At 40.9% G+C, this 25,681-nt stretch overlaps 1 protein-coding gene across 2 annotated transcripts in view; it reads right to left on the bottom strand.

Moving 5' to 3' along the window:
- Positions 1 to 20,765, bottom strand: part of LOC124779010 (nuclear factor NF-kappa-B p110 subunit) — a 99,167-nt gene extending 78,402 nt beyond the window's left edge. Inside the window, exons 1-4 of one of the 2 annotated variants that reach the window (XM_047253682.1) lie at positions 20,722 to 20,765; positions 20,336 to 20,440; positions 9,494 to 9,654; positions 1,567 to 1,736 (exon numbers count right to left, since the gene is read on the bottom strand). In XM_047253682.1, the coding sequence (XP_047109638.1) occupies positions 1,567 to 1,736; positions 9,494 to 9,654; positions 20,336 to 20,426 (422 nt within the window). In that variant the 5' untranslated portion in view covers positions 20,427 to 20,440; positions 20,722 to 20,765. The other variant, XM_047253681.1, reaches the window with a different exon arrangement.
- Positions 20,766 to 25,681: the final 4,916 nt, after the last annotated feature.

The following is a 25,681-nucleotide window of genomic DNA, read 5'->3' as shown; positions in this document are numbered from 1 at the left end:
GGAGAACCCCAAAGGGGATTATGTGCATTAATGTCACATTGAAGTCTCCGAGTAGCAAAAATGGGGGAGGTAGCTGCCAATAAGTTGAAGGAAGCCTGCTCTGATGACATCGAATGACAGAGGTACATAAATGGTACAGAGGGAAAAAGTCAGGTGGGGTAGGTAAAAGTGAACTGCAACAGCTTGAAGAGGGGTAGTCACGGAAATGTGTTGACTATGAAGGTGATCCCGTACGAGCAGCATGACGCACCACTAGATGGAATTCCAACCTCAGGGGGTAAGGTCAAAACGAATCGGTAAGTAATGTGAAAGCTCAAAGTGGTCCAGAGGGCGCAATTTCGTTTCCTGAAGGCAGCGTACAAAGCGATGCAGCGATGCTAAAAGCAGCCGTAAATCCTCTTAGTGGCACCAAAGACCGAGAATGTTCCATTGGAGGACACTCATGAGGATGAAGAGATGTAGGGGTGTTAACTCGGTGGCCACTGAGTGACAGCCGGTGTGGAGTTGCTACTACAAGGGCACATAAGCAGGAGGATTCTGCTCCATGTGGTCCACAGCAGCATCGGCTTACTCGTGCAGTTGGTCCGTGGAGTCCAACACTGAAAAACAGTTGGTGGTGCACACTGGTGAGAAAAGAGGCTGGCCGGGCTAAGGTACCACGCGGCGACGCCGTCAAACAGGATCTTTAAGTTGCCTTTAGCGGACTCCTTTGAGCCCCCGTCTTAGGCGATTGGTCACACCTCCCGAACATCTGACAGAGCGACCAATCGGCAATTTGGGAAGGTTGTAGCTCAGGAAATCACCCCTCCCTGTGCCTGGCCTGTACCAGGAGGTACGTGCGAACCCCACCTGACGACCCAGGGCTGGAAATTACACGTTACCCAGTTGTTATGCGTCAGATGCATGGGCCAGACTTCAGGAGCGCACAGGGTGGAAGAAGAGGAAACTCAAACACCGAAATGGAGGAACGAGAGGAGAAGGGAAACAAAGAAAGGAAAAGGGAGCCAAAAACAAAGGTGAGACTGTTTGTGCGTCAGCGATTTGCAGTGGCAAATATTTTATCAAAGCTGAGAACTCTCTCTTCAGTTCAATGGTTGAGTTGGCTGACAATTGTCAGGGCCTGGATCCTCTGTGTGTGGAGAATGTTTGACTGTGGGTGGTGTCCATTTTTCCAGCACATGTTACGTAACATAAACCATAAGTAAAGTGTAATATTAACAAAATCCAAGTGTCTCGTATAATCTCCACCTTCTCGTCTACACATGGCATTGTAGTAACTCTAGTTAAGGAATTACAGAATTTCTCCGATTCAAACTCGGGGTAACTGGCATTACAAATAGTTCATAAATACAGCGCAATAGTTTGGAATAATGGCATAATTAGATCAGCCAATTTCTCTAATAGAGAGAGAGAGAGTCACACTTTTAAACTGTCAGTAGAAGTGTCCCAGTCTGCTTTCTGTTGACCATCCATTTATGTACTGATTAGATTCAGAATGAACCAGGAAAAGAGTAAGAAATTCCTACGTCACTGAAATCCATTAACATACAATTTTTGTATACTTACACTGCTGTATATTTATTTGCAGCATTAACTTTCAGTTCATGCGGATCATCCTTGTCATCATTTCCAACACGCACAACAAGCCTGTGCGTATGTGGAGTGCGCATATATTCAGTAGGGTGCGCAGTGTACAACGAGCATCGAACAATTGCCTCCCCACTGTAGTTCTGCAACTGAAAATAATGACGTACATATTTACTACTAACCGTATTAATTGATACAGCTTTTTTGTAAGTAATTTTCTACAGCTGTTAAATAATATGAAGAAAGCACATTTGGGCCATCGGTTGTACAATTTTATGTTTATCCTCTAAAGGCATCCAGAAGCAAACTGCAGTAAATCCACTTTTTCTAAAAAATGATGTTGCCACCACTTTATTCTCCATGCTACTGACCATTAATAACTTTTTTAAAATACAAGCAAAACAACTTGTGAAACTGCAAAAACTGGTGTTTCCACTTCTGGTTGGGAACCGTGCTGCTGCTAGGGTCGCAGGTTCGAATCCTGCCTCAGGTATTAATGTGTGTGATGTCCTTAGGTTAGTTAGGTTCAAGTAGTTCAAAGTCTAGGGGACTGATGACCTCAGATGTTAAGTCCCATAGTGCTTAGAGCCATTACAAACTTCTGGTTGCAAAGCGAAACTGAGTGAATCCACTGCATGAAGAAGTAGCAGAACTTTGTGTAACCTTAGCAAATGTCATTGTCCAAGCAAAAAAACTGCTCTGAATTAATTCTGTATTTTGCCAAATTAGTGCTGCTTTTGTAGCTTACTACTCCACTAACATTAGTTTTGAGTTTGTGTGTGCCAGTTTTGCCAAGTTGTCCCTACTGCACTCTACAGTGAAACAAAAGACAGTACCACACTGTTATCTAGTCATATTGGTGTATCTACCTTGGCTGGGTTATCTCATGACAGCATGGAGAATGTTTGTGGTGCTTCTGTTGGATAGAATATTGAGAATGCTTTATAATTTCCTCCATAATCAAGGACGTTGATGATGGAATATGTGTACAATGAGTTCCAAAAGATAAAGGCCATAAAAGATCAGCCTATTCTTCTGACTGGAAGATGAACAAAGCAATGTGCATGAGGTAAGATTCAATCATCATGTCTTTTTATGCTTTTTTTCTGGATGGAAATAACAAGAACTTCAATATCAGTAAAATTGTAAACAGTAATTAATGCTATATGTGACTGTAGGCTTTCCCGGCGTAAACTATTGATGAAGGTTTCTTGGATCATCAGTAATTAATGCTGTTAACATGTAAGGTTCTTCATGAGTCAGTTGGCCTGGGCGGTGTCTGTGCACAGTTGTCCGATGGGAATGTCAGCATTCTTTTTGAGTGGGACTAGGCGCTGCAGGGCTACCGTGACCTTAAATACTTCAAGGTCACGGTAGCTCACAATGCGCAGGTTAATGGAATTTTTGCACTTGGGAGGACGCTTCACGGGTTACAAGCCCATTATGCATGCGTGTACACCCGCACTTTTCACGCATGTCTTGGGAGGGTACAATGGCGTGGCATATGTCCCACCCCACAGCAGCAGAAGCACGGTAGGGCTGAGCCTTTCGTGTTCTGTAGATGTTCAACAGTGACCCGAGTGTCGGCTACCCTCTTTACCGAAAAGAGCTTCTTGTTCCCCTGGTTTCTGTTGGATCACCACAAATGAAGGTGGCTCTCTATCACTCTCTCTGATTGGATTTGATATGCGTCACTGTGTGCACACCACACCCTATGGCCTCCAGGGCTTCTTTTAGGTGGTCAGTGTCTGTGCACTTTGAGAAACCCTTCAAGAACTACTCAATGCAATTGTCTGGCAAACAGCGTATGTGTACAAAGGAAACGAGAGCTCTAACTTCTTGCTTGTGACCTTCCTTAAGTCTTTGAATATCTGAGATTTGGACTTTCACATTGTCATCGCCTGCAGCCCTTACAGTCAAGACTGCTGTCATCAATCGTTTGGGGTGCTGCAATAATCCTTTGTAGTCCTCCTCTACCTCCACGATGAAGGGTGGAAGCCAATGTTCCGACTGCCTGGGAGGGAGTGCTGGACAGGAGCTGGCTTCATTTGCATTCTGCTGGTTCTCATCATCTGCACAGCCGACTATATTTGTAGGTCCTGCTCCCACCACCCACAGTGTGTGCCAGACTTGAGCTGGACACACCTTCTGTGGGTTAATTTTTGGCCATTCATAAGGCCTGCCTCTGTTTCGTCGGCAGTGGCTGATGCCAGCTGGCGAATGGCGTGACAGCTGCTGCTTCTGTGGCCAGAATTTTTGGTCAAATAGAAAAGGTTCTCATGTCTACGCCCACAATTACCTCATCAAGCAAGTAAAATGAAGTGTTCAAGGATCATAGAACAGTTTTCCAATTAGGAATAGCTGTCTACAATCTATGTTGGGCACTTCAGATTTGCCCCATGTGATCACCAGACGTTAACAGGGAAACGCACTGGAACATGTGAAGTGGCCTACAGAATGAATACTGGTTAAGGAAGAGGAATGTGCAGACAAGGCAGAGCCTACTTGATCTGGAAGCCAAGTGTTACCAGAATTGAAATGGCCTTAAAGGAATCAGAAGTGAGGGACACTGATTTCCTGCTCGAAACGCATTTCGGGCAGACTTGGAAACAAAACAAAACTCCAGCTTTCTACAATAATATTAAGTTATTGTTGTGAACAACGCACGAGAGGACACAGGCTCTAAAATTCACCTGGAGGATAATAAGTTGTCAGTGTACTTTCGAAGGGACGGGACAGGAAAGGAAAGGACTCTTAAGCCTCGTACACTTTAACAGCTTTCAAACTTTTGTTTAATGTTACATACTTTGTTATTACAGTCTACTGTAGTCATCAAAATGTTTTCTTTTCTCCTTTGTACCAGTACTAATGTGTCTTTTTATTGTAGTAAATAGTCTTAACGGGTTATAAGAAGTACCTAGCCACCAGCAAGGTTGAACCATATGAAAATGTCAAGACAGCTGTTCCGGAAAACTATCACAGAATTTGCACGTCAACCGGTGCCAAACCTGTGGAGATTAATTACAAATCTTCTGCCGGGTAAGCTTGAAGTGCGTTTTTATTGTTACATCATGATAAACAGATGTATATCCACCTCTAAAGAAGCAAAACTCTGTAGATGCATAGAAACGGAGGAAAACTCGGCAAATCCAAATTATCATAAGGTACAACTAGTAAAAGAAAAGCCAAATATTTCAGGGAAGAAAAGGAATTTCTAGAATCTGTCATACGAAGGAGGTAAGAAGTTTTTGGAATTCCCTGGGAAAAAAAAATGTTCTAATTCACTCACTGCATTTTTCTTCTGGACACCTCAAATAAGCTTTTTCCGACATATTAACTGACAATGCAAGAAAATAAAAAATAAAATATCCTGGAATTAAACTAGCTCTCCATATTTTAACAAGGTTATATCATATTGGACATAAATTTTTCATTCATTTTAAAGAAAACAGAAAAGAGCTGTAAAGTCATTAATCGGTTATTAAGCTGATTTTGTAATTTACCAACGTACATAAGCCTTGTCCAAAAATGAACGCTCACAGGGCAAGCATGCTTAGGCCTACTTATTAATTTATGAAAGTCACTACTATGAAAAAACAAATAACAAACCACTTCTGTAGCAGGGAGCACTGATGCAAGTTCCATAAGACCAAATTGAAGAGCAAATCTCCGAGGTCATGGAACATGTCTGTACATGATATTACAACAGAAGAGTATTAACAGATAAAATAAAATGTTTACAAACCCAAAAAAAGACAAGCCACAACTTGATGTAACTACAATCAACAATAAAACATAAGGAAACTCTTCAGCTTCGATTTGAAAACACTTTGATTACTGCTAAGATTTTTTAATTCTTGTGGTAGCTTATTGAAAATGGTGTTATGACTTCAAGTTGAACAAATATATTTCAAGGGCGACGCAATACCTGAAAGTCACAGATCAAGTTAACAGAGTAAGACATGTGTCACTTTAACAGTCAAATCACAACTGAGTCCGAGTCTAGCGGCCGCTGGCTGGCTGGCTGGCTGCTGCTACATGGCTGGCAGACAGCGCCGCATGTAGAGGATGCGCGTAACAGCGCAGCAGCATTTTGAAAAATCGGCGCGTCACAACACTTTTCCCCCCTTTGAAGTTTTTGCACAGGTCTTGATGGAGGTGGCCTGTAGATTGCTAATGTCCATAGGTGTTGTTTGACTGGCCGTAAAGTCTTGAGGAGGAAGTTTCCCATACGGACGGGAGTGTCCCCGATGATAACAGGTCGAGATGACAGCAGACGTGGGGGTCGAATCTTCTGGGGCCCCGTACACCAATCCGCACGTTGCGGCAAGTCAGGTTGTTATAACAGGAGACATGGGCGATGAGTCCGCGTCCGTAGGAGAAGGAGGCAAGTAGAGTTGCTTCGACAGATGATGGTCGACTGGTTCCTGCATGGGCAAGTCCCCTGTTCGTGTCAGTTCTTGTGCTGGCACCGATATGATGGGGAGAGGATTGCGTTGTGAGTAATGAGAGATTCGAGGATCGTGAGCGTCAGGGAGCGCCGAAGGTGGGGTAGCGGCATCCGGAACAGGCGTTCCCACCACACAAGGCCATAGCTGGTCCGAATGACGCACTGCAACACCCGTGTCCGTCTGGATTTCATACAGGCGTCGGCCACGGTGTTGTAAGATGCGGCCAGGACTCCATTTTGGCCACCTGCCATATCCCCTGACCCATAGAAGGTCGCCGGTGGTGAATCGGCCAAGTGAAGGCACCTGCGGCCCTGAGGTGGAAGGTTGCAGAAGATGAAGTAGCGTGCGGGGCTGTCAGCCATGTAAGAGCTCAGCCGGGCTGTGGTCGCCCATGGGGGTGAAACGGTAAGAAGCCAGAAATTGGAGAATCGCATCATCAGCAGCAGAAGTAGACAGGAGTTTTCTCATCTGAGCCTTAAATGTGCAGCCCAGTCGTTCAGCCTCACCGTTTGACTTTGGATGGAACGGAGGGGCCGTGACATGTATGACGCCGTGACGGGCACAAAAATCCGCAAAATTGGAAGAGGCAAATTGCAGACCATTATCAGTAACAAGAGTAGAGGGAAGGCCTTCCAAAGAGAAAATGCGAGCTAGAGCATTGGTGGTTGCCGCGGTGGTAGGCGACGTGCAACGGACAATGAAAGGAAAGTTAGAGTAGGCGTCAATAACGAGAAGCCAATAAGTACTTAAAAACGGTCCTGCAAAGTCAGCATGAATACGCTCCCAGGGCTTCTCAGGCAAAGGCCACGTCGACAAAGATGACTTTGGGGTGGCGGCCTGTGACGCACAATCTCTCAATTGCTGTTGATACTATCTCTTTGAAAACATTCCACAACTTTTCTACACTTACATCATCAGATTGGAAGGAGTGAAGACTGCCTCTTAAAAAGGCGTTAAGAGCATTTTTATCAGCTTTTTTAAACAGATATACTTTGTGTTTCTTTCTGATGGTTGTAGGTGTTACGGTATTCAGCCTAGCAGCAACTGCCTTGTGGTCGCTAATCCCTGTATTCGTCACAACACTCACTATTTGTCCACGATTATTTGTTGCTAAAAGGTCAAGTACGCTTTAGCAATCATTTACACTTTGAGTGAGCTCATGAACTAACTGTTCAAAATAATTTCCTGAGAAAGCATTCAGTACAATTTCGGATGATGTTTTATGCCTGCCACCGGCCTTAAATGTAGAATGTTTCCAGCAGATCGAGGGTAGATTGAAGTCACCACCGACTATAATTGTATGAGCGGGGTACTTATTTGAAATGAGACTCAGGTTTTCTTTGAACTCTTCAGCGACTATGTCTTCTGGGTCGGGGGGTCGGTAAAAAGATCCAATTAATAGTTTAGTCCAATTGTCAGGTATAACCTCTACCCACACTATTTCATATGAACTATCTACTTCAATTTCGCTACAAGGCAAACTACCTCTGACAGCAATAAATACTCCTCCACCAACTGTATTTAATCTATCCTTTCTGAACACTGTTAGATCGTTTGAAAAAATTTCGGCTGAACTTATTTCCGGCTTTAGCCAGCTCTCTGTACTTACAACTATTTCAGCTTCAGTGCTTTCTATTAGGACTTGGAGCTCTGGTTCTTTCCCAACACAGCTACGACAATTTACAACGACAATACCAATCGTTTCTACAACTACCTTACTGTGTTTTACCTGCCCACTTTCTGATGGACGCCCCTTCTGTGGTTCCCTGAGACCCTCTAACCTAAAAAAACCGCCCAGTCCCTTCCACACAGGCCCCGCTACCCGTGTAGCCACCTCCTGTGTATAGTGGACTCCTGACCTATTAAGCAGAACCCAGAAACCCACCACCCCATGGCGCAAGTAAAGGAATCTGCAGCCTACACGGTCACAGAACCACCTGAGCCTCTGATTCAGACCCTACATGAATGGGTGCAGGTCATTAGACAGGATGCTTACTTACTGCCCACACCCCACATCATTACAGAGCCTCCACCAGCTTGAACAGTCACCTGCTGGCATGCAGGGTCCATGGATTCTGAGGTTGTCTCCACATCCATTCAACAATCTCCATCTGCTCAAAAGAATTTGAAATGAGACTTGTCCGACCAGGCAACATGTTTCCAGTCGTCAACAGTACAATGTCAGTTTCAACAGGCCAGCCGATGTGTGAAGCTTTGTGTTGTGCAGCCATCATGGGCACACAAGTGGGACTTCGGTTCAGAAAGCAATTGTCAATAATGTTTTGTTGAATGGTTCACATGCTGACACTTATTGATGGCCCAGCATTGAAATCTGCAGCAATTTGCAGAAGGGTTGCACTTATGTATTCTCTTCAGTCATCGTTGGTCCCGTTCTTGCAGGATTTTTTTTGTCCGCAGCGATATTGGAGCTTTCATGCTTTACCAGATTCCTGATATTCACGGCACACTTGTGAAATGGTCATTCGGAAAAATCTCCACTTCATCGCTACCTGAGAGATCCTGTGTCCTATTGCTTGTGCATGCACCAACTATTAACACCACATTCAAACTCACTTAAATCTGCCATTGTAGCAGCAGTAACTGATCTAAGAACTGCAACAGACATTTGTTGTCTTATACAGGAGTTGCCAACCGCAGTGCCACACTCTGCCTGTTTACATATCTCTGTATTTGAATATTCATGCCTATACCAGTTTCTTTGGTGCTTCAATGTATATTCAAAGTAGTAATATAAAATTAAATGTTTTATATATACTAATGAAATATGCTTAGCAATAAGTATAAAAAAATCTTGATCCTCCTGTGCTACTGCACTTTTTCATGCCATAGAACACACAAACTCTTGGAAAATCACGAGTACATGTAGCTGATCCATTGACTTTCTTCACCGACACTTGATGTATGTACATTCATCATGCATTCAGCAACGGTTAAAGTTTGGTACTGGAGTGGCCCCCTCCCCAAAGTTTGGTACTGGAGGCGACCCCCCCCCCCCCCTCTCTGCCCCACATCTTTGTTGTGGTGATGCACTCATCTTTATTGAGGTGATACACTGATCTGTATCGCAGCCTGAGATCTTAGTCAGGCTTAAAGTTGACAATCCGGTTGTGAGCTGGCAAAGCCAAAAAATATGAAAGCCAATAAAGGTTGTGGTAACAAACTGATCGGTAGTGAAGCCTACTGTCTATGTCCACATTATACTGGAAAGTGCCAGTGGGGTCCAATATATACCATTTACCCTAAACTGGATATAGTCACAGATTTGGACCGATGTTGCTGTATCAGAAAACCAAAGATATACAAACTGTCAGAGGGGAACAAACAGAAATACGAACTTCAGTTTCTGTAAGACACCAAGCTGAAAAAAATATTTCAATTATGAGATTTCCAAAAGCACAATTTCACTGATGTTAAATTAAATACTACTCACTTACCCTAACAGTAGGATAAACTCTTTTCCTGGATTTGTCAGAGCTTTTCGCTAAGATGCTCCCGTGAGTTCCCATCATTTCTGACTTATATCGAAATCTGAATTTATCAACCGGTTGTTCCACTATTTCCAAATGAGGTTGGCCCAGACATGGCAAATTAAAACCTGCAAATAGATAAAACATCAGTATGTGAGGCACGCTTCAACATAGCGACAGACAGAGCAGAAGTATTACCAAAATTTGCTGTACAATTAAAAATCTCGCAAAACTGATACATTCACTAATGTTCATCACAGGTAGAAGACACTTTCAGGTAGTATGCTGTTCTTTAGTGAGTGACAGGAAAAGGGAGCAAGTAAATACACCACTGAGAACAATTTATTTCATTTTTGCACCACTGGACATCAGTGATCAGCGAAGGTGCAACAATAAAACCAAGATAATCACACAATGCAGGTTTACACCATCAGTATTTATATTCTTGATAATTTATTTATTTTATGGAAATAGACTGTGGTCCAAGGCATATTTCTCTAACAGCTCATACAGGCTTAGCATTCAAACTGTTTACAAACATTAAAAACTATTTATAAACAGTTGCAAATAGATTCTTTATCTATCCAATTTTATTTTTAAAAATTTATTATTTTTGTTGCTATATATGCTGTTTAAGATGCTGGACAAATACATGGACACACAATTTGAAGTGAGCTGACACATAATTCTGAATGCAGCAGCAAACTCACCTGAAAGCCCTTGATTACTCACTTCAGTAAACATTTCTTTCGAATGTTATTTATAATGAAAGTTCTTGTCTTCTATATTCTTCCGTCTGTAACTAGAGCTTATTTCCAAATTCAGTTAGGCCTACGTAGGCTAATTCTTCTTATCACAAAAATACGCACTTGCACTACACAAAAATGCTTGTCTGCTGATCATTCTGTCTACAAAATTACATATATTAGTCATTTTTGGCGGGAACTGGGTATCCTTGTGGTGGTATAGAAAATTATTTACAATACAGTGCCTACACATGAAAATCTCCATATTAAAAGTCCGTCAGAGATTAATTTTCTGTCCTTCACCATGTAGTGAACAGTTCAACAATTTTTTTTAATGTTGTGTAGGCATTAGAACCGTGCAGAAAAAATTTTGACCACTATCAAGTACAGTGTAGTTTTGAACTATCATTTGGTGAATTACCTGTATAAATTATCCTTGACAAACTGATCATCATAATACTATCTGCCCCAATAAATAAGGAAAAGTGTCAAGCTGATACAGCACTGCGTCAATCATTTCCAATTTGTCATCAATCCAAATTATAACAAGATATTAGACATCAATAGCACAGCTTCTGTGAAACGTCAATCACAGGGGACCCACACGACACATTTCCAGCATTGGATGATGAGACACCAAGTGAAGATATATGCCTCGGCCGAAGGCCTAATGATCATAAAGCAAAAGTCATCAAAAGCATATCCAAGATAGTTTATAAGCAGGATATATGACGAGTTTCTCATGACAAAAAGAGAGGCTGGTAACTGATATGTTTGTACTTCTAAGAGGGAAAAATAGCTAGCAGAAATGATGAGAATGCGGTAGGCAGCTTGGCTGAGAAACATGCTTCAAAGAAACTGTCTGCAATAAAGAGTTGCAAATATTGCATGTAATAGAGGGAAAGGAAGAGGGTGACTTCAAATGCTGGATAACATCAAAAGAACAAAGTTAACAGCTGATTACTCATCATATGTGACAGTAAATTTAGGAGATCCTCAATAAAGCTAAATACATCCAGTCTTATTATCTATGTTCTGGCAGATAATGTCAAAAACTGAGTGACAATGTTTGTGCAAGATAATACATTATATTGGATAGTTGCAACACAAGAAAATATAGCAAAATGCATAGAGATCTTCAGAGGATACAAACTTGGTGAAGAGTTTACCAGTTAACCCTCAACAGAAACAACCATTAACACATTGAGCATAAATGTGTACAAAAACTCATTAATGTTCAATGAAACTACAGCCAACAAAACACTGTAAACAATCACAACTCTGGAATAGGCCTACCTGAAAGTAGAAGTACTGTACCTGTCCAAAGATAACTGATGTAGCTCAGCCACACAAGTAATTCACAAAAACCAGGCAGTGTGCATCAATGAGAAGCTTACTGGTAAAATTCAGTGTGTATACATTACAAAAGGAGACAGAGAACATATTATTTCCTCTGATACTTGCATAGCTGGTGACTGGCTCCATTTATGGAAGTACTGCAATATCAGGTTGTCTATACATGGAGTGCATAGGGGCCTGAATATGGCATTACTGAGATGACAGAACTGGCTATCTATATAAAATACTTCTCAAAACATACGGATGTTTGGTGATTTTCCTTGGCAAACATTTGCCCGGCTACTGTCCCTTATCCACAATGGATCAACAGAAATATCCCAAGTCAAGTCTGGCTTCAAATGGTGAACCTAGGAATATACTACACCCTCCAATGTATGGTACTCACATAAGGGTCATGAGGGGTCCCACAGCCGCCAGCAATTTAAACTGACATTCCTTCCGTAACAATTTTCGAATGAAAGTGAAGATGGGAGCAACTTTACTAGAATTGCTTGGAAGTCGCTCCCCCCAGTCACCGCGCAAGTGTCAGTTTACACTGTGCGTCCATGTTTTTTCCAGGCATGGAACTACAGTAAGTGGTGTAGTTATAGAACATTGTTAAACATTTAACACTGTGTAAGAACCAGGACAAGGAATCCTTCTAAGGGACAATAAGTGTTCTTAATAAGTAAAGTGCAACAGCCTCAGTGCACGTTTTATACTCCAGGGAGTTGTTGTAAGATTTACAGTAGTGTTGATTTCATTACAGGGCATATTTGATGAAAGTACAATTGAAATGATCTGTGTTCTGTAGGGAGCACACTGTAAAGGAAGAGGACCTTTGTTTTTAGATGGGCTGAGCAATGAGACATCCAATCTGTCACAGGTTCATCTGCGTAGGATGCAACAAAAACACAAATGCACTCACAAACCTGCTGGTGGATGGCGTAACAGTAGCCACATTAGAACAGATTTGTCTCCCCCACGCCCCAACAACATCTTAAAAGGGGGAAAACTTAAAACTAGGAGTGCCAAGATTTAATCAAGTGGAGATACTGTTACCTTACTGGTAAGTTTATTAAGAGTGGAACTGTTAAGATAACCATCACCAAACATATTTGAAACCCACAAAGCTACTCTTGATGCTGGTGTCTAAATTAATTACTAATTTTTGACTGAACGGTATATATATGTTCGTACAAGTTGAGCAGAGCAGGAAAATATGGCATACACTTTTACACTAATGTATTCAAGAGTAGCTTAACATACACTATTTGTAAAAATGTGCTAACAAAATGTAAATTTGGTTTTCAGAAAGGCTCTTCAACAAAAAAATGCTATATATGCTTTCACTGATTAAATATTAAATGCCCTGAGTAACCGAACGTCACCCGTTGGGATATTTTGCGAGCTCTCAATGGCTTTTGACTGTGTGTGTCATAAAATTCTTTTAGACAACCTTAAGTGTTGTAGTATGAGTGGGACAATGCACAAATGGTTTACTTCATGTTAACTGGAAGAATGTAGTAGGTTGTAATTAATGGTACAGACAGACTGCAAAAATCAGCAGGCCTCTAACTGGGGAGGTATCATGAATGGTGTCCCACATTGTTCTCAATATATATGTTAATGACCTGCCATTCTAAATTCATAAAAATGCAAAGGTAGTTCTTTTTGCTGACAACAGAAGTAAAGTAATCACACTCCATAAACAAGAATTAGCTGATGAATTTGTAAATAATCTCTTTCAGAAAATTAACATGCGGTTCTCTGCAAATGGACTCTCACTAAATTTTGAGAAAACACAGTATACACAACTCTGTACAGTGAATGGTGGAACACCATTAACGCAGAGTATTCAAAATCTCTGGGCGTGTACATTGATGAGAAATTGAATTGGAAGACACACATTGAGGATCTGCTAAAATGGTTAGATTCAGTTACTTATGCTATCAGGATTGTTGCAAATTTCAGTGATAAACTTATCACTAAATTAGCCTACTATTCCTGTTTTCATTTACTGCTTTAATATGGCATCATATTGCGGGGTAATTCATCATTAAGAGAGAAAATGTTCGTTGCACAAAAACAAGTAATCAGAATAATAGCTGCAGCCAACCCAAAATCACCTTGCAGATATTCATTTAAGGAACTCGGGATCCTCGCAGTACCTTCGCAATACGTATTTTCGCTTAAGAAATTCGTCATCAATAGCCCATCCTGATTCAAAAATAAAACTAACAAAAAAAGGATGATCTTCAGTATTCAGGGTTAAATCTGACTTTGGCACAGAAAGGGGTGGATTATGCTACCACACAAATCATTGGTCATTTGTCAAACTGCATTAAAAGTCCAACAGATAGCCAACCAACATTTAAAAACAAAGTAAAAGGATTTCTGTATGACAACTACTCCTACTCAATAATTTTTAGATGTTAAGTTGTGCAATGATAACTTACGTTAAACTGACACTTTCCACATCATTATGGAATGTCGTATTATTAATGTATGTAACAAGTATTAATGTAATGTAATAGATCCTGCAGAATCCACCAGCCCAAGTTCAACAACTTTACTTGAGACGGAAGATACTGCATTCCATAATGTGTCGAGGTATCAAAAAGATATATCGAAAAACCAAACTTGAATAAACTTTCTGCTCATTACATACACTGATCATTGCTACTAATCAAATATTACTGATGTTACACAGGTTAAGTACATCAAGGTATGCAACTGCCTACAGTAGCCTGGCTGTATTTTGGGGCAGGGCTGCTGGTTATCTTATGGTATTAAATACTGCCTCATTTGTAAACATTACAATTTTAATCTTGTGTATGGAATGTAATATGGAGGAAAACGCTACTACTTACACAGGCATTCAAACAAACAAAGACATCTACTCAAATACCTGACGAAGGCTACATTTATACTGTCTCATATGTTTGGAGTTTTCTGCAGCTTATACATTACAAAATATCTTAATCAAATCAAGGTAGGCTATACGCGGGCAACGTGAAAAGTGCTTCCTATATTATGGTGTTATAGTGAATTTCTGTTTTCCTCCAACTGTAGAGCAAGATGGCGGCGATTGAGAAGTTTAGTGAATTTGTGCCTCCAGTTATTTCGAATTTTCAAATGTTATCTGGCATCAACAGCAAGAAGATGATCAACAAAAGTGCTTCGCAAAGTTTCAAGTCTAGTGCCACGCAAAAAACCTGCAGTGAAAAATCATGCAAATCAAAATGTAAGTGTGTAACATGTGAAGTCCATCCTGACAAAGCAAAACTAGTTGAAACTATTAATTCGTTGCAAGAAATTGTGCGCAGATCCTTGGCAGAAAACAGAGTGTTAGCTGATAGACTCAAATGTCTTGAAAATGATCATGGAAAACTAAAAATCGCTGAGCAGGGCGTAAGTGAATTCGACAGAAATAAAGTGTACACAGTAACCGATGATTCCGTCGCCATTTCAAGTTTTCCAACACATTCTGGGTGTACAAGTAACGCAAACCATAGCGCAATCATTTCGTCGTCTTTAGTAATAAATTCTCCTGCCGTGCTCCAAAAAACGGTAGGCCTATCTACAAAAGATCAAATCGTGCACCATTTGAAAGAAAAGCCTGTTATTAAGCAAAATGTGGAACCTACACAACAGAGTCTGTGTAAAATAAAGTGTGCAGATATCGTAAATAGTGTTTCTTCGTCAGTAATAGCTCAAAAAAACAAATTCGATATCCTACTACAAAACGATGGTCATTGTGAAAAACAAACTTCTGCTGCATACAATAAATTTGCTCCCAAGACCGCAAAATTAACACAGGTTCATAGTTATCAAAAAAGGTTACCGAATGTGCAAAAACAGACTATATCTACACAGCAAAAACACGTTTCAAAACCTTCTAGCCCCAAAACTGTGATAAACAAAAAAATTTGTGTGCTTGATGACAGTCATGGACGTGGAATTTCAGCACTATTGAAAGATAAATGTAATTTAATGGTAACAGGTTTTGTGAAGCCAGGAGCGCAGATTTGTGAGGTAAATAAACTAACAAACTCTACTGATGTATCTCACTTAAGTAATTGTGATTTTGTCGTGCTTCTAGGTGGTTCAAACGATATATATAGGAATGAAACAAAAGGGTTTGCAAAAGAAATGAAGGAATGCTTAAACAACCTATTACATACAAATGTACTCGTTGTTAACATTCCTCTTCGTTATGATTTGCCTTCCTGGTTCTGTGTCAACCAAGAAATTTACATTGCAAACAAACTGATATCAGAAATATGTTTTACATTTCATAACATAGAGATAATTGATACATACAATTTAGGAAGAAGATTTCATACAGCTCATGGACTACATTTAAATATGTTAGGAAAAGACCAAATAGTAGAAAAACTCCGAAATCATATCCTGAAGAAATCAGCCCCAAGTATCAAGATTGCCAAGCAACCACAAATTACAAAATGGTTTAGGCCAAAAACAGAAGCTTTGATAGAAACAGAACTGTGTCAACCACTCAAAACCATCTCTGCTACTGAAAATTGCGTGCAAGAAGCCACACACAAAAATAAAATCTCGGCCAATTTTTTAGGGCAAGTGCTGTGTCAGAAATACCTTTAGAAAAGAAATTAATTAAACCCTTAACTGAAAAGTCACAAAGTCCATCATTTCTTGTATTACACCATAATGTCCAGTCATTCAGAAATAAGATTCAAATGCTGGAAGTGTTACTTCAGTCTCAAATAAATCCAGATGTAATATGTATTACCGAACACTGGCTGTCTAAAGAAGAAATTCAGTCAACCTCTATTCCAAGGTACTCATTAATAAGCTTTTATTGTAGGAATTTCTCCACACATGGCGGTACTGCTATATTTGTAAAGGACCAGATAAAATTCAGTGAGGTAGGCCTAAATGAACAGATTGCATTATCTGAAGATAAGGAATTTGAGCTTTCTATGGTTAAGCTGCCTGAACTAAACTATATAATTATAAATGTATACAGAGCACCAAGTAGTAATATTCCAAATTTTATGACCAAATTAGAAGTTCTGCTGAATAGTGTCAGCTCATTAAATATGAGAATAATACTTTGTGGCGATTTAAACATTGATTTATCAAAAAACAGTAATACTGAACTTGATTTGTTAAACATGACCAAATCCTTTAATATGATCCCCACAATACACTCTCCAACAAGATCAACAGAGCATACTGATTGATCAAATCTTCATAACTGATATTGGTTACAAATTCACTGGCGAAGTACTGAGCATCGGATACAGTGACCATGATGCTCAGCTACTAAGCGTTGACATGGAAAATAGTAAAATCAGCCCCAAAAAAGCATTTCAAAGAAGAAACTTTTCAGATGACAATATTAGGATTTTTAACTTCCTATTAGCTAAGGAAAATTGCGACAGTGTTTACATGCAAACAACTGTTGATAATATGTTCTTAAGCTTCCATAACACCTTCCTCTATTACTTTAATACAGCATTTCCTTTTGAAACAAAAACTTCAAGCAATCAAAATAGAAAGTCGTGGGTCACAAAAGGAATCAAAATTTCTAGTGAGAGAAACAGATTTCTCCAATATTGCTCCAAAAAATACATAGTCACTGAAGAATTTTCTGACTATTGTAAAGCCTACAAAAAAAACTTATCTTAGAGTGATTAGACAGGCAAAACTTTTATGGAATGACAATTTCATAAGAAACTCTTCAAACAAAATGAAAGCTATGTGGAAAGTTATTAAAAAAGAAACTTGTAGTTCAACACCTAAAAAGGAAAACATTTCTCTAACACTTAATGACTCTAAGGTCACAGATCCATACACAGTTGTAAACAAGTTCAATGAATATTTCACCTCACTAGCAGAAGATCTCATTCAGGCAAACTGCAAGGTATCGTTCTTCAATTCCACCAATACGTCAAACAGCACTAATGTTTGTTTATGAAACAAACCCTGATGAAATTAGGAACATAATAAAATTGTTACCCAATAAAATCTCTAGTGGCTATGATGAAGTATCTGACCTCATATTAAAGGTGTGTGCTCCCCATATAGTAAAGCCATTATTAACCATCTACAACCAATCATTAAAAACTGACATTTTTCCAGATGCTCTCAAAATAGCTAAAGTCTGACCATTACTAAAGAAAGGTTCCCCTGATTTAGTATCAAATTATAGACCATTATCCATATTACGCATCTTTTCAAAAATCCTGGAAAAACTTTTTTATGACAGGCTTATAAATTTCATAAAAAACCATGCACCAATCAGCATTCAACAACATGGTTTTAGTAAATCTTTATCCACCCAGACAGCAATTTTTGAACTGTTGGACCACATACTGAAATCAATTGACCAACATAATATAGCTGCAGGTATCTTCTTAGAACTCTCTAAAGCCTTTGACGTACTAGATCATAAAATACTGCTTGCTAAATTGGAAAGAAGAGGAGTAAGAGGTGTGGCTCACAACTGGCTATGCCCTTACCTACAAAACCGCAGACAGAAGGTATCACTTCAATACGATATTAATGTACAGAATAAAATAAACAACACAGTATTCCTCTCGGAGGAAAGAACAATAAGATATGGTGTTCCCCAGGGTTCTGTTCTAGGGCCATTACTTTTCCTCATTTACATAGATGATCTTGTTGAACGTATGAGCCCACAAAAAACTATCCTGTTTGCTGATAATACAAGCATAGTGTTGACTGGATCTAGCCCTGAATCCCTTCAGACAATATCTGATAACTGTATGAAAAATCTTTCTGAGTGGTTTAACAAAAATGGCCTAATTGTTAATAGTGGGAAAACTGAATGTATCAACTTCCATCTAATTCCCACATCCAATCAAAAAACAATCCAAGTAAAGTTAAATAATGATAAAATTGGAAACGTAAATGCAACAAAATTTAAAATGCGACACACATATAAACAACTTATCAAAGAAACTCTCATCATTGTGCTATGGACTAAGAATACTAAAATCTACTACAAGTAAATCCACACTAATGCAAGCATACCATGCACAGTTCCACTCATTGCTCCGCTATGGAATCATCTTTTGGGGAAATTCAACTCACAGCACAAATATATTTAAACTACAAAAAAGAGCACTGGGGATAATCTGTGGCCTCAAAAAGCTGGAATCCTGTAAATATCAATTTATAAAACTTTATGTTCTAAGCATCCCATCCCTATTCATTCAAGAAACAATCCTATTCACCAGAGAATACCTCTCAAGAACAGGCAAATTAATCCAAAACAATGATATACACGCTCATTATACCAGAGGGCAATCTAATATCCATCAAATTTTTTAAAGGACATCATCATACCAAAAATATATAACTCATCTGGGTGTTGTATTACACAATAAAATTCCAGAACAAATAAAAACTGCTCCAGATCCAATATTTAAAAATAAACTAAAGGCATTTCTGACAAAGCACTGTTTCTATTCAGTACAAGAATTCCTGGAAATGAAAAATTATAAAGTTCCTTTGTAAAATACTGTGATTAGAGTAAAACATTCTGTAGGCAAAATAATAACCTAATTTCTACTATACACAACTATGTTTCAGTTTCACTTCCCCAAATTTTTTAACTCGCTTTTTGAATGTACAAGTACACATTCTATTAGTATTAAAACTTAATTGTCTGTTAAATCTCAATGTTAATTTCATGTTTAATGTAGTTTTTAAATGACATTGTCCTTCTGTTGTGTTTCCAGTTGACATTTTCACTATTCCGTAATCTCAGTGATTATTTGTGTAAATTTAAAGTAGCACTACATTGACTACATGTTTCTGTTGTGTTTCCAGTTGACATTTTCACTATTCTGTAATCTCAGTGATTATTTGTGTAAATTTAAAGTAGCACTACATTGCCTACATGTTTCTTAGTTCCCCATGTAAATTGTTTGTTTCATCAACGAACAATTTTATGTACATTTTTTTAAATGGCAGTCCATTGCCTATTTTTTCCTCCAAACTACATACTTGTTAAGAAAAATGACTTGTCCTATATCATGTGTACTTTGTACAATATGTGATTCACAGGATAAATAAATAAATACAAATACACCTTATGCGTAATTAACACTTTCTATGCTAGATCATGAAAATAAAACAGCCTTTAGCAGGTGTTTGCATGATTCAAACACGTTAAATAATCCGGGTAAGCATAAAGAAATTTAGGGGAAAAAATTAATTTCGAGTAACAATCACAAAGTGTTAGGAAGTACCACAACAAAGCCACGGGGAGAGGCGTTAAATCGAGTCTTCAAGATGTCTCACCTATTCCTTCGTATTCTAGTCATCTCAAATAGAGAGAACAAATAAGACTTCCACGTACTTTTAAGACACTTCATAAAAGAAATACCACCACTTCTACACAAGACATTTCTATTTGAATATGACAGACGCTTCCTACACTTAAACGTTTCGCATCTAGATGCACTAGTTGTTCTGAAATTTGTCTGGTAGAAGAGATCTGCTGCTATTTACTGTCTATCTCGAATATAGCTGTTTTCGACAGCAGAATATCAAACAGAGGATACACAATAAATCCGCTAACCTAAGACACAGATCAGCTGTGACACATAACCTATTCACAGTTTTATAAAATAGAAGGCTACATACTTAATACCCAAGTGTCAGTCAAATATAATTAGTTCTAATATTTAATAGCACAGTTACTCACCAAGGTCTTCCTGATTTATAGTGAAAATGGGTGACAAAAATGATTCAGGAGTATCTGGTGAACTGGCAGAAAACATGTTCGGGCTCGACATTGAGCTCGTTGTGGCTACAAAAAATAAATAAATACCAAATTACTAAACACATCAAGCATCAATATGCTGCAACTAGCGCACACGATAACAAATCCTAAGATGCGTACCCGAAGACTCGTAATCACTAACATTTAATGTTGTTGAAATGTTCACAAAGTTATCAATCATTGGTAGTGCTGTATAAGCCACCTGCGACATTATGGTTACAATTACTTAATCGCAACAAACCCTGCACCACTGACAAAGCTCGCTGCTCAACTAAGCTTCGAATGCAACATACACACTGACTACTTACCAGCTCTCCGTCAGCCTTCCCACTCCTGCAGTTGCACAACGAATGGTTCTTCCCCGGCTGCGCTGTTGCCATACATTAGCACTCCGCCGGTACTCGAAGGGGAAAAATGCAGCGACAGCCGCAATTGTTGTAGCTTTAAACACACAACAACTCAGCAGCAGGTCACTGGATTAGTAAGATGTTAAAATATACATCTTGCACTTAAACAGACCAAACCATATAATTGGATGAAAAATAAAGTGAAACCTGTTATCTTCGGCAATAAATCTCGCAACGCAACTGATAACTCTCATCTGACATTACTTGTTTGCCGATTATAATATTTCTGTTATTATTTCCCGACGCGTTTGTAATTCTTTTGATGATCTATAATAATGTCTTCTACTTAAATACGACGCAGTGAACTACAGGATCCTATTCCGGCCGCTAAAGTTTGCAAAAAAATGGTTCAAATGGCTCTGAGCACTATGGGACTCAACTGCTGAGGTCATTAGTCCCCTAGAACTTAGAACTAGTTAAACCTAACTAACCGAAGGACATCACAAACATCCATGCCCGAGGCAGGATTCGAACCTGCGACCGTAGCGGTCTTGCGGTTCCAGACTGCAGCGCCTTTAACCGCACGGCCACTTCGGCCGGCGAAAGTTTGCAGAACTAATTATCTTACAATGTGAAACGCCCCAGATAAAACAAAAACCTACCTACTGCTGAAGTGGAAAGGGATCAGCAGTACTAGAAAAAAGTGGATAAGAAAGGATATGAGTATCATTTTCTAGTCAACTGTAAAGAACCATGTTAGAAAGTTTGATTTCCACTTGTTGCTAAATAGCTCTGGCGGCACTGAGCGTCAATTACTTCATGATACGACGTGCCAGCTTTAATGGGATATCGGTACTTGCAATGTCAGCTGGAATCCGTGCCTCCTGGTTAAGAAGAAGAGACGACTGGAAAACACGAGCTACGGAAAGTTTCCGTCAAATTCTGGAGAATAAATCCGAAATCGGAAGAATTCAAAACAAGTACGACATTCTCGAGAACAGATAAACTGGAAATAAACTGCTAAAATGGTAGTCAGTAAACGTATGACTTCTGGCGAAGCATCTTAGACTGAGAAAGCGGCCGCAAACCTTCACACGGGGTCCTTTTCGAGACCAGCCCGAAACTGTACACCCCTGCCATTTCCTCTGTTGGTCATTCTAGTGTTCGAGGTTTCACATACCTTGTCGGCAGTTGATTTCTTTTCTGTATTCCTATGGCTTCGGACTCTCGTTATACATCTACATCTATACTCTGTAAGCTACCGTGAGGTGCAAGGCAGAGGGTACATCTTATCGCACTAGTTACTAGGGTTTCTTCGTGTTCCATTCACATATGGGGCGCGGGAAGCATGATTTTTAATAACTTTTCTTATGCCTTGGCCACACTTTTATTTTTCCAACAACACCTTAGGCGTCTCGACTTTCCGTCATTTTCAAAGACTACAAAATATAACACAAAACTGGTATCAGAAGATATGAAAGTATGATAGATTTCACTACTGATAACAGACATAATACAACGACTAGAATATGGCTTCCTAGCTTACCAGTGTTACCTCAGTCATATAAAATTGTTTATTACTATGTCTACAAATTTGCTTCCGCCATTTTTCTCGAAGTTCGGGGCTTTATTGTGAAAATTATGATTCATACTGTTGCCGTGGTTGGCCACTACATTCTCCCATCTTTCGCACAGCATACGATTCCCGTGGTGGAAGGACTGGGCGTCTTTTGTGGGGATCCATGAATCGATTCAATTTTGCACTTTTTCATATGATCGGAAGTGCTGGTCAGCCAGGCTGTATGCCACTGATCGAAAAAGGTGGTAGTCAGAGAGAGCAACGTATGGAGAATACAGCGGGAGGGATAGGACTTCTCATTTCAACGTTCCCATGTATATTTTGACGGGTTTGCTACATTGGGTCGAGCACTGACCTGCTACAAAATTACCTTTACCTATCGCTGTATTGTGGCCGTTTGTGTTTCAGTGCTGGGCTCGAACGCATCAGTTGCTTTCGATAATGATGTCCTGTGACTTTCTTCATCTGTTTTAGTAGCTACGAAAACGTTCTGTCTTCCACCGCCATGTCGGTCTACGAGACTAAAATCACCGTTCTTAAGGCGTTGAAAACATTCTCTGCACGTTCTTCCATTAATAGTTCCCTCACCATTGGTCTTACCCAGCATTTTAAGAGCCACAGCCGCAGATTTCTTCATGTTAAAGCATAAAATTAAAACTTCCCGCAAATGGCGAGAAATGGGTACATGATGTACTTAATCGAGAATAACCTTATGATGCAATCTCAAATCGACTAACATTTTTATGGTATTATGTTTACAGTTGCCTAAGGAGGAGTAGGAGATTAGTGTTTAACGTCCCGTCGACAACGAGGTCATTAGAGACAGAGCGCAAGCTCGGGTGAGGGAAGGATGGGGAAGGAAATCGGCCGTGCCCTTTCAAAGGAACCATCCCGGCATTTGCCTGAAGCGATTTAGGGAAATCACGGAAAACCTAAATCAGGATGGCCGGAGACGGGATTGAACCGTCGTCCTCCCGAATGCGAGTCCAGTGTGCTAACCACTGCGCCACCTCGCTCGGTACAGTTGCCTAAGCTTCTTGTATTACGCCTATGACCAACCACCCGAACCCCACTTGCTGCTACTGCCGTCTATTGCAAAACGGCGGAAGCGAAGTTGTAGACCTAATAGATACACTGTATCACGTCAACATTCTCAATCACGGGACAAGTGGAAACTGCTACCAAGTGAAAATTTTGGAAGCCAAGTGTGTTGGAAAAATAAAAGTGTGAAATTTCCTGGCAGATTAAAACTGTGTGCCGGACCGAAACTCGAACTCGGGACCTTTGCCTTTCGCGGTCAAGTGCTCCACGAGCTGAGCTACCCAAACACGACTCACGACCCGTCCTCACAGCTTTAAATCCGCCAGTACCTCGTCTCCTTCCAAACTTCGCAGAAGCTCTCCTCCATAGCTTCATTCTGGGAATAAAAGTTTGGTCAAGACGTAAGAACTGTTATTATAAGTGCAAACAAATGCACGCGTCGCCTCACAGCATTTTCGTGCAAGTTGCAGAAGGATGGTTGTTTGCCTCTGTAATTATTTTAATCTTATCATCGCGTTCCCTATGTGAGCGATTCCTAGAGGGTTGTACTACACTCCTGGAAATGGAAAAAAGAACACATTGACACCGGTGTGTCAGACCCACCATACTTGCTCCGGACACTGCGAGAGGGCTGTACAAGCAATGATCACACGCACGGCACAGCGGACACACCAGGAACCGCGGTGTTGGCCGTCGAATGGCGCTAGCTGCGCAGCATTTGTGCACCGCCGCCGTCAGTGTCAGCCAGTTTGCCGTGGCATACGGAGCTCCATCGCAGTCTTTAACACTGGTAGCATGCCGCGACAGCGTGGACGTGAACCGTATGTGCAGTTGACGGACTTTGAGCGAGGGCGTATAGTGGGCATGCGGGAGGCCGGGTGGACGTACCGCCGAATTGCTCAACACGTGGGGCGTGAGGTCTCCACAGTACATCGATGTTGTCGCCAGTGGTCGGTGGAAGGTGCACGTGCCCGTCGACCTGGGACCGGACCGCAGCGACGCACGGATGCACGCCAAGACCGTAGGATCCTACGCAGTGCCGTAGGGGACCGCACCGCCACTTCCCAGCAAATTAGGGACACTGTTGCTCCTGGGGTATCGGCGAGGACCATTCGCAACCGTCTCCATGAAGCTGGGTTACGGTCCCGCACACCGTTAGGCCGTCTTCCGCTCACGCCCCAACATCGTGCAGCCCGCCTCCAGTGGTGTCGCGACAGGCGTGAATGGAGGGACGAATTGAGACGTGACGTCTTCAGCGATGAGAGTCGCTTCTGCCTTGGTGCCAATGATGGTCGTATGCGTGTTTGGCGCCGTGCAGGTGAGCGCCACAATCAGAACTGCATACGACCGAGGCACACAGGGCCAACACCGGGCATCATGGTGTGGGGAGCGATCTCCTACACTGGCCGTACACCACTGGTGATCGTCGAGGGGACACTGAATAGTGCACGGTACATCCAAACCGTCATCGAACCCATCGTTCTACCATTCCTAGACCGGCAAGGGAACTTGCTGTTCCAACAGGACAATGCACGTCCGCATGTATCCCGTGCCACCCAACGTGCTCTAGAAGGTGTAAGTCAACTACCCTGGCCAGCAAGATCTCCGGATCTGTCCCCCATTGAGCATGTTTGGGACTGGATGAAGCGTCGTCTCACGCGGTCTGCACGTCCAGCACGAACGCTGGTCCAACTGAGGCGCCAGGTGGAAATGGCATGGCAAGCCGTTCCACAGGACTACATCCAGCATCTCTACGATCGTCTCCATGGGAGAATAGCAGCCTGCATTGCTGCGAAAGGTGGATATACACTGTACTAGTGCCGACATTGTGCATGCTCTGTTGCCTGTGTCTATGTGCCTGTGGTTCTGTCAGTGTGATCATGTGATGTATCTGACCCCAGGAATGTGTCAATAAAGTTTCCCCTTCCTGGGACAATGAATTCACGGTGTTCTTATTTCAATTTCCAGGAGTGTATATCCCTAGAGTAATCACTTAAAGCCGGTTCTTGACACTTTGTTAATAGACTTTCTCGGGACAGTTCACTTCCTTCAGTATCTCTGTGACTTACTCTCAAGGATTAAACAAACCTGTAACCATTCGTGCTGCCCTTCTCTCTATACGTTCAATATCCCCCGTTAGTCCTATTAGGTATAGGTCCCATACACTTGAGCAATATGCTAGAACCGGTCGCACGGGTGATTTGTAAGCAGTCACTTTTGTAGATTGATTGAACTTCCTCAGTATCCTACCAAGAAACCAAAGTCTATCGGCTGCTTTACACACGACTGAACCTATGTGAT

Source organism: Schistocerca piceifrons, chromosome 1 (genome assembly GCF_021461385.2).
Source record: "Schistocerca piceifrons isolate TAMUIC-IGC-003096 chromosome 1, iqSchPice1.1, whole genome shotgun sequence".
Taxonomy (NCBI): Eukaryota; Metazoa; Arthropoda; class Insecta; order Orthoptera; family Acrididae; genus Schistocerca; species Schistocerca piceifrons.
The sequence above is the reverse complement of the archived record's forward strand: the minus strand, read 5'-3'. Positions and strand labels throughout refer to the sequence as shown.